Here is a 10,000-nt window from a genome sequence, read left to right as displayed (position 1 = left end):
CGCTGGCGTCGCTGGTGGTTTCCAAACTCTTGATTTCTTCATGCTCTTTGTTTTTGCTGGAGCTCTAATTGACTTCCTCTTTTCTTTTAGCATCCAAATTTCTTGCTTTTCTCTCAAAGTCAGCTCCCTCGTCTTCATCCTGGTTTGTGTGCGTCATCATCGAATGCAAGATTCAGAATGCAGAAGTAATGGATATAACTGATACGACACATTCCCTGCTTTTAATATCTGAAGAATTAATGCAACGGGACACAGCTGATCACTTGGAAAGACCTGCGAGGCAACGGTTCCAATACTTCTGCTCACATCAGATCGAGGGATGAACTCTAAAAGTGCTGAGCTTCTGAGCTGGTCAAACATGTACGTGTTGAAACGGCTAATAATAAAATGTGACATTCTGTAGTTTTGTCTCATATTCATCTTTTCATCATATTTGTAAATGTCTTGACTCCACAGCCAACAGAGCAATTTTGTCTTCACTGCTCCAATACTTTTGGAAGGCACTGTATATATATATGAAATAGGATAAATGTAAACATTTAATACTATTTTTATTTCACAGAACAAGAGCAGTGTTAGAGTTCTGGTGAGTTCTGTTCTGCTGTTCATCACACATTAACCCTGTTTGTCAGATTGAGACTCATCTGGCAGCACTTGATCCACAAAAAACACTCAAACATCATCACACACACACACAGACACAGACACAGACACAGACACACACACACACACACACACACACACACACACACACACACACAGACACACACACACACACACACACACACACACACACACACACACACACACACACACACACACACACACACACACACACACACACACACACACACACACACACACACACACACACACACACACACACACACACACACACACACACACACACACACACACACACACACACACACACACACACACATGTTGGTTTATGTGGTTTACGGGGACTCTCTATAGGTGTAATGGTTTTTATACTGTAAAATATTTAAAATTAATCAAAATTATAGCCTTTTGAGTTACGGGGACATAGACAGTGTCCTCATAAACCACCTTCAAATTGTAATACCTCTGTCATACCCATGTTATTATACACATTTGTGTCCCCATAAACCACATAAACATGCACACACACACACACACACACACGAGTATAACAACAAAACACATAGGACAGACAGAACTGATTTTCAAAACAAACTGAAAAATACCCCCTTCACTGTACATGTGTTTGTGTGTGTGTGTGTTCAGTGTTTGTGTGTGTGTGTGTGTGTGTGTGTGTGTTTTGTGAAAAGTCAGGACATAGATGTGTATAATAACAAAGGTATGGCAGGTATTACAAGCTGAAGGTGGCATCTCAGGACATTACTCCATGTCCCCACTTTTCAAAACGCTTATAAATCACTCAGAATGAGTTTTTTTTGGGGAAAGTTGAAATGCACAGTCTCCTGTAAGGGGTAGGTTTAGGTGTAGGGTTGGTGTAGGACAATAGCACATACAGTAAGTACAGTATAACAACCATTACGCCTATGGGATGTCCCCACTTTTCACAAAAACAAACGTGTGTGTGTGTGTGTGTGTGTGTGTGTGTTCATGCTGACGTGTTGGCAGTGTGGACTCTTGTTTATCATTCATGAATCTGGAGTCTGACAGAGAGCCTGTTGGGTCAGAGTGAGATCACACCGACACTCTGAACTCCTGAGCGCCGCTCGAACTGTAAAGTCAAACAAATTAGCGTGCAGGTCAAGGCGCGCAGTGACCGCGGTCAGGCTTGATCCTCGCGCTTTCCCGGCCGTTTGAAGGTGGATTCCGTTACGAAAACATGGCCAATCAAAGGCTGAAGTCAATTTGAGCAGATCTTCCTCCTCCAGAGGGCTGCCGAGTGGAAATGACATAATTTCTCAGATCTCTGCGCCGTATTACTCATCAGGAAGCAGCGGCCCGAGTGCCTCGACCCTCTTTATTTTTACAACAGCCCATTTTCTAGCGCCTGTGGCTGAGCACGACCTTCGGGGAGAAGCCATAACAGCGGCCCTCGCCTCACATCAAACGCCCGCCGAGTTCAGCCGCGAGACAATCGGCCAACTGGACACGCAAAACACACGCAAAACACACGCAAGGAACACTGCGACCTGAACGAAGTGATGGGCGTCAAACACGGCGACTGACACCAGACACATCTTCTGGAGGAACCGTGTGCTGATGTCATATCAGTGTTTTTGCTGCAACACTGGAGCATCGAACTGCATTCAAGTTGCTAACGTCCACCGCTTGATGTTTCTGAGCGCAGATATTCACACGTAGCTGCATAATCACCGAAACCAGCGCAAACACAGCTCTCACACACCCATCCACACCGGCGGCCGTAACTCAAACTGATCTCTGGGAAATTATGGATGTGTGATGCAGCTATAATTGCGATGGGCCGCCAGGGGCTCGTTCACAATTCAGTGACTCAACATGTTGTTGGCTGCGCATGACCTCATCGCGGCCTGAAGGAGTTCGTCTCTGTGTCCAAACAGCTTGTGTGTGAAAGAGGCCCGAGGACGCGCTAAAACTGCAAGATTTATTCGTTATCTGTGTGTGAGCGTGTTAACTGCGACTGTAATTAAGACCATTAACTGTGAGTGAGTGTGAGTGTGTGTGTGTGTGTGTGAGAGTGTGTGTTTTAGGGGTTTGGCAGCAGCTACCGTGATGAACCCCCTCCGCCCCCCCAGAGGAACAGACAGGAAGTCAAATATCCGCCCAAATTCCGTCCAGATTGGTGCTAATGGTCTCCATACTGAACGCGCCCCAGACAGCGTCCACAGCCCTGAAGTCATTCGCATGCCACACGAGTCCCAGCGGAGACGCACCCCCCCACACCGCAGTGCACAGTGGGAAAAAGAGCCCGAGCGTTTAGTGACTCAAAAACACTGGAGTAATAAAAACCATCCTTCAGAAACGGCAGAGAAGAGATCAAGACAACAGCAGCAGACGCTGCGCCATCCTCTCCTGTCCTGCAGCGCTGGGACTCGAACCCGCAGCGCGTCAGACAGACCGGACAAACAGCCTCGGACCGAACCGCCAGAGAGGACGACAGTCAGGACGGCACTAGACGCTGCGGTCACAGAGACAGACAAACACAGAGAGACGCGGCTGCTGTGGTCAGTGTGTCTGAGCGTCTCTGGACGCGTTCAGACTGCGGCCGCAGGAACAGGAAACTCTTCCCAGATACAGACACACATCATGTTCATGAAGAGGGAAAAACCCACGAGCCTCTAGTGCTGAGTGTGTGTGTGTGTGTGTGTGTGTGTGTGTGTGTGTGTGTGTGTGTGTGTGTGTGTGTGTGGCACAATAGCTGCCATTCACGTTCAGGCATTACCTCACACACACAGCATTCATGAAGTGTGTCATGAGCGGCACTGCTGCAGGTGTTCAACTATTTACTGTTACACACACACACACACACACAAAAGGAATCTGCACCGTTTAAGAGCTGAAAAACCAACTGCAGGATTACTGACACCTGACAGACCGACGAATGGAAAGACACACACACACACACACACACACACACACACACACACACACACACACAGATGGACACACACACACACACACACACACACACAGATGGACACACACACACACACACACACACACACACACACAGATGGACACACACACACACACACAGGAGCACCTGTGGGGATTTGTGGGTTCTCCAGCTGTACTGGTGACTCTGGTTGCTCTGCAGAAGGATGTTCTCATCCGTGTCCACCTGTCCGAACCGCAGAACTTCCTGTGTGTCGTTACAGATGACGTAATGACTGAAAAGCACTTCCTCCGCATCCATCACGCCGTTCTGAAACACAACGAACAGAGAACATCAGCTCAGTCATCAGAGATCTTTTATTGGATGTGGAAGAAATTTGATAAACTCAGATCCAGTTTCTGTGTTAGTCTGGACTCCCGTGAACTCATCATCTCATGACAGTCTGATGATTTTAATGCTACTGCTTGTGTGTACACACACACACACACTTTACTGGAAACATCTCAACACACCAGCAGCACCTCCAAACTCTGAGTCACACCAACATTTCCCATCACTCTCTCCTCTCCCACTGAGTGTATGAGCTGTAGTTGGACCTGTATAGTGTGTGTGTGTGTGTGTGTGTGTGTTGTCAGGGGAGCACAGATGAGTGTGTGTGTTTTTATAGAGAAACACAGTAACAGTCCACAGGAAGATACTAATCCTCTCACATTTACAGAGTAACATGATACAGTGATGAAAGAGTCGCTGTCTGTCAATCACTTATAAACACACCCACTAAACATCCAGAACCAGCAGAACTCTGGGAGAGATCACATTAAACAGCTCTATAACTCAGCTCTGTAATCTCTGTCTGAGCACATGTGACTGTCTGTCAGGACACTGTGTGTGTGTGTGTGTGAACGACCCAAACAAACTCCAGCCACTGTCAGAACGCCATGCAGCTCCTTCACAACACTTCAACTCCACATCACTGATGCTGTCACGCTCCGCAGAGCTGGTCTGGACTCACCTGTCTCCAGGCCTGCAGCGCTCGGTCCAGCGTGTGAACGGCGTACTGGCCGGCGGCGGCGTGCAGCGGCTGCAGTGTGGTGTCGCAGTGCAGCGTGCGGCGTGAGCGCGTGTGTGTGTGTGTGTGTGTGGCGTTTCCCCGCAGGCTGACCGGCTGAAGGACGGACAGGTACGTGAGGTTGCGGTACTCCAGCAGTCTGCAGCTCAGCGTGGACGAGAAGCTGAGCTCATGACAGCACTGCATCACGTCACTCCACTGACGCACAAACACACACAGCTCGCGCACGCACATCACCGCAAACTCCTGATCCTGAGGCGACTTCCTGTCTGGGAGGAAGGGGCGGAGCTTCTGGCACGGTGCTGCAAAAAGAGTGGAATTCTACAGAATTAGGGCTGGGCGATATATCGAACACGATATTCATGCGCATCTCGTCAGTAAAGCCGGTTCCGTGATTAGTGCTAAATCTGCATCACCTGTTTTCAAATACAGCGCCATTTAATACACAGAGCCGTAGACCACTGACAGGCTACACAATATCACGTTCAGTATCGCAGATGAATCGCCTTCACTAATGAACAGTGATGTTTACTGACGAGATGCGCATGAATATCGTGTTCGATATATCGCCCAGCCCTATACAGAACACACACATTCCCACATTCACAGTTCTCTGAAGCTGACTGATGGTCACATGACCTGCAGCTAAACTAATAAAGCATTTCATCATTCTTAAAAAGTTTTGATTCATTTTACTTAAATTAATTATTCATTTCAATGTTACAATTTTTAAAAATTAACAAAAATTTCAGTGCGTTTTATTTTTATAGTATTTATTTTAGTTATTTCTTCTTTTTTTTTTTTTTTTTTTTTTATGACTGAAATAATAATTAGCTTTTCATCAACTTATGAACCTCAGCTCAGGAGACTCTCACTTTACCTAACCCTAAATACTGCAAATAATGACAATATTTTCACACACACACACACAAACAAAAGTTTTACAAATGAGGACGTCCCCAAAGGGAGGTTTTTGGAGATTTTGGGTATACATTTGTCCCCAAAATATGGTTAAGTAGGTACATTCGCGCACACACACACACACACACACACACACACCTGTGCCCAGTTGATCCAGGTTGTGACAGAAGTGCAGCTCCAGGAACGCCAGTTGTATGGAGACGCCCACTGAAGGCACGAACCATGGTGCGAAACACGAGTCCACACGCGTACACGCGGCCAGAGCGGTGGGACACACCAGCTGCTCACAGGGCACCTGAGAACCTGATTCACTGTCCGAACTACCCACACACACACACACACACGGTTACACAACAACACACTCGCCTCTAAAACACATCAGAAACACACACATTTAAAACACAATCACCTCTCGTCTCCACCGTCACTGGTGCTGTTGAGCACCACTCTCCAGAGGTCAGAGGTCACCAGGTCAGTCTGGCGTGTGTCGGGGGTCAGAGTGGGCAGGGTCAGCTCACACACGCTGCTCTCTGATAGGCTGAACTCTCTATATGGCACAAACGCCCGCTGCAGCTCGTCCCAGAACTCCAGACTGCAGGGCACCTACAGACAGACACACACAGATGGACAGACAGACAGAGACAAGTTTTGTCAGTCTTAAAGAGCTCGTGAGGTGAAGGACTGATGCTCCAGCAGACGAAAGAAACACTGATGATCATGAGAAGCTGCTGCAGGAGAACGTGAGGAAGTGTGACACAAAAATAAAGAATGAAAGAGAAGAGAATCGTCTCAGTCATCGCCACACGCTGTTAGTCTGACTGTCTCTGTAATAAAATCTGTTTCTCCAAATCAAATCACTCATCTGCGGCACTAATGCGGCTCTCACCTGCAGCACGTCCCCGAGGTCGGCTGTACTGATGTCCGGGTCGTCAGTGGTGTTAAAGGGAACAGGTGTGATCCTGAGGAACGTAATCACACGTGGTTCAGGATACCGCCACAGCATCACACCTGGAGAATCGTCCGTCTCCCTCCAAAACACCACCTCATGAGGCGATGGCAGCTTCTGACATGCTGACAGACAGACAGACAGATATAATCACTCCCTCTTATGAGTGCTACATGAAGATGTAATGTGTGTGTGTGTGTGTGTTACCTGAGTCCTGTATGTACTGGAAGATGCCTGTGCGCAGGTCATCAGAGGAGTGTTCTGATTGGGCGGGGTGAGGGGTGGGTGGCGGTGTAGATAGGAGGGGCTTCTCATTAGACTCCGCCTCTGTTCTGCTCATCTGATTCCAGTAGTTCTGCAGCTGCTCTTGAATCTCAGACAAACAGTTAAACTGCTGCTGCCCCCAAAACACCTGCGACAGACAGACATACCTTAGCTTTAAACCGCAGTGATCTGCCCGCTCACCTATTTATTTCATGTTGCATGTGAGTGTTCATTATGCGCTGTTATGAGTCTGGAATCTACTGCAAGTGCCAATCAGGTGAACGACTGCTAACAAAGTTTCAAACCAGTTAGTAGGACTGACCACCAGCCTCTATATTTGATTATTTCTACTAGAAGTCGACTGATTTTGTCTATTATTCTGCACCAATAGTTGAGTGCCTTAACTAAAAAACAAAATTCCATGCCGAACAAAAATCTAACCGATAGCTTCCGGGTTGCGTCCCTTGGTGGAGTGGCTGAGAAGGGTCCGCTGTTGTTATACAGTGCGAGAGCGGAAATCACTGGCACCTCGTGCTGTTTGTTTTGACACGTGAGACTGCGCTGCACAGGGCGGGAAACTCCAGATGCGCATTTAAATGAAGTCGATAGAAAATCCTGCTGCGCCACTCACAGTTTTCCATTACATTATATTTGTCCCAAATCATTGTTAATGTACCTAATGACTTCACCCTAGGCTGTAAAATTATGTATCGTGCATTTTTCAGCGAAACGTTTGTTTTTCTGTGGCTCTAATAAAGTATGTTTCACATAGAGAGCTATAGTATAGATCACGCTTTCTCTTTCCATATGCTCTGTTTTTAAGCGCTGAACTTCAAACTCATCTATGCCACTTTGTTCATTCTTGAAGTAAACTTTTACCTGTTTGGTGATTAAATCAACTGTTTTAGACCGCCGCTCGGGTTGAATGCGACACATCTGGTGTGTGTGTGAGATACTTGCGAGTCGTCCTACACGTGACGCTGCGCTTTTGCCTTTGCCCAGTGTGTGACTGCCATATTTTTTTTGATTAGATAATCATCAACTGTTATAAAATAGAAGCAAATAAAGTGTGAGAGTATACATACAATATCCATATGTATGTAATTTTAAATGCTATGGCCCTTGTGTAGATATTTAAAGATGGCCATCTTTAAGCATGACTGTTGAAATGAAATGGTAACACTGTACAATAAGGGCCCATTTGTAACATTAATATTAATGAAAGCAATAAAAGTATCATTCATTGTTAGTGTGTTCATTTTAACATTTACTATTACTAATACAGTTTTAAATTTTAAAGTTTCTTCTGTTAACATTAGTTAATAAACTATGAACTAACTTTAAAGATCAATATAATAATTTATATTTTTTATTCATTTACAAAGTACAATTTAAAAGAAAAAATTGAAAAGCACTATTTTAGTTCTCGTTCAATATCCATTATAAAAACTATCGGTTGATTAATCGGTATCGGCCAGTGTGATCCACCCTAGATATCGGGAAAATCAGTCGACCTCTAATTTCTACCCAAACTGCTCCATGATTGACACTCTGGCTGCATTTAATGCAAAACAGTCGCATCAACAAGGAAATCAAATGTCTCAAGGCTAGTGAATCGTCTCTCTCTCTCTCTCTGTGTGTGTGTGTGTGTTTGGCCTGAATCAGCTGGAATCTCTGACTCAGAATGAGTCCGTGTGTCTCTGACTAACAGATTGAACAGGAACATTAGGGGATTTCTGCGTGTTCAGCGGCCGCACTCAGAGCGCATGACTGCACATGAAGCATTATACAGACACACATGTGGAGAGAGAGACACATGCAGCCAAAAAACCACATACATCACACGTGTGGAGAGAGTAAGAAACAGAAGTAGCAGCAGCATTTGGCATTACCTGCAGCAGGCCTCCCTTCATGTCAATCAACACTCTCGGCGGTCCAGGTGAGTTGGGGGCAGAGCTTCCACTGTGTCTGCACCAATGAGCCTCCAGATCCCCACTAAAGGAGAACGGACCCACAAACACTGCACTTCTGTCCTTCAGACCCGTCCGCAGCAACACGTCCTCACACTGAACCGACAGACAGACCTCCTTAAAACCATCTAGAGAGAGAAATCAGACAGAAATCACATCAGTGTTAGCTCTGGAGTGGACTGTGATGATCAGAATCAGAATCAGAATGAGCTTTATTGGCCAGGTATGTTTACACATACGAGGAATTTGTTATAGTGACAGAAGCTCTACACTGCAACAGAAAGACAGCAACAGGACAGGACACAGATAATAAAAGAATAATATACAAATAGGCAATGTACAAAATGGCAAAAACACAATATATAATACAGACAATTATGTGTGTACAGGTCTGATATGTGCATATTCCAAATGAAAAAAATAAGTATGTGTGGTGAATAAATAATGTATAATAGTGTTGTGTGTTCCACGTTTAATGTCAAGTGTTCATGAGATTGCTTGAGGGAAGAAACTGTTCCTGTGCCGGTCGTTCTGGTGCTCAGAGCTCTGTAGCGTCGACCAGACGGCAGCAGTTCAGAGCGAGTGTGCTGGATGTGAGGGTCCTGAGTGATTTCAGTCCTTTTGCTCACTCTGGATGAGTACAGTTCTTGGAGAGTGGGGAGGGTTGTACCAATGATTCGCTCAGCAGTCCGGACTACCCTCTGTAGTCTTCTGAGGTCAGATTTGGTAGCTGAGCTGAACCAGACAGTTACAGAAGTGCAGAGGACAGATTCAATGATGGCGGAGTAGAACTGTTTCAGCAGCTCCTGTGGCAGGTTGAACTTCCTCAGCTGACGAAGGAAGTACAACCTTTGCTGGGCCTTTTTCACAATGGACTCAATGTGATTGTCCTACTTCAGGTCCTGAGAAATTGTGGTGCCCAGGAATCTGAATGACTCCACTGCAGCCACAGTGCTGTTCACGATGGTGAGTGGGGGGGAGAGCAGGGGGGTTTCTCCTGAAGTCCACGATCATCTCCACAGTTTTAAGTGTGTTGAGCTCCAGGTTGTTAAGACTGCACCAGACAGCCAGCTCTTTAACCTCCTGTCTGTAAGCAGACTCGTCACCGTCCTGAATGAGGCCGATCAGTGTGGTGTCGTCTGCAAACTTCAGGAGCTTGACAGAGGGGTCTTTAGATGTGCAGTCGTTGGTGTACATGGAGAAGAGCAGTGGGGAGAGAACGCAGCCCTGAGGAGCTCCAGTGCTGATGGTGCGGGTGTTTTCCCAGCCTCACT

The 10,000-nt window shown here is 46.3% G+C and overlaps 1 protein-coding gene across 1 annotated transcript in view; it reads right to left on the bottom strand.

Moving 5' to 3' along the window:
* The window catches only part of LOC131521776 (intermembrane lipid transfer protein VPS13B), a 126,336-nt gene that overhangs the window by 15,980 nt on the left and 100,356 nt on the right, over positions 1–10,000 (bottom strand). The window contains exons 37-43 of the mRNA XM_058746825.1: positions 8,649–8,854; positions 6,700–6,904; positions 6,433–6,617; positions 5,956–6,149; positions 5,685–5,866; positions 4,569–4,927; positions 3,704–3,865 (exon numbers count right to left, since the gene is read on the bottom strand). Of these exons, the coding sequence (XP_058602808.1) occupies positions 3,704–3,865; positions 4,569–4,927; positions 5,685–5,866; positions 5,956–6,149; positions 6,433–6,617; positions 6,700–6,904; positions 8,649–8,854 (1,493 nt within the window). The remainder of the gene's footprint in view (positions 1–3,703; positions 3,866–4,568; positions 4,928–5,684; positions 5,867–5,955; positions 6,150–6,432; positions 6,618–6,699; positions 6,905–8,648; positions 8,855–10,000) is intronic.

The sequence above is a fragment of the Onychostoma macrolepis genome, chromosome 16 (genome assembly GCF_012432095.1).
Source record: "Onychostoma macrolepis isolate SWU-2019 chromosome 16, ASM1243209v1, whole genome shotgun sequence".
NCBI lineage: Eukaryota > Metazoa > Chordata > Actinopteri > Cypriniformes > Cyprinidae > Onychostoma > Onychostoma macrolepis.
The sequence above is the reverse complement of the archived record's forward strand: the minus strand, read 5'-3'. Positions and strand labels throughout refer to the sequence as shown.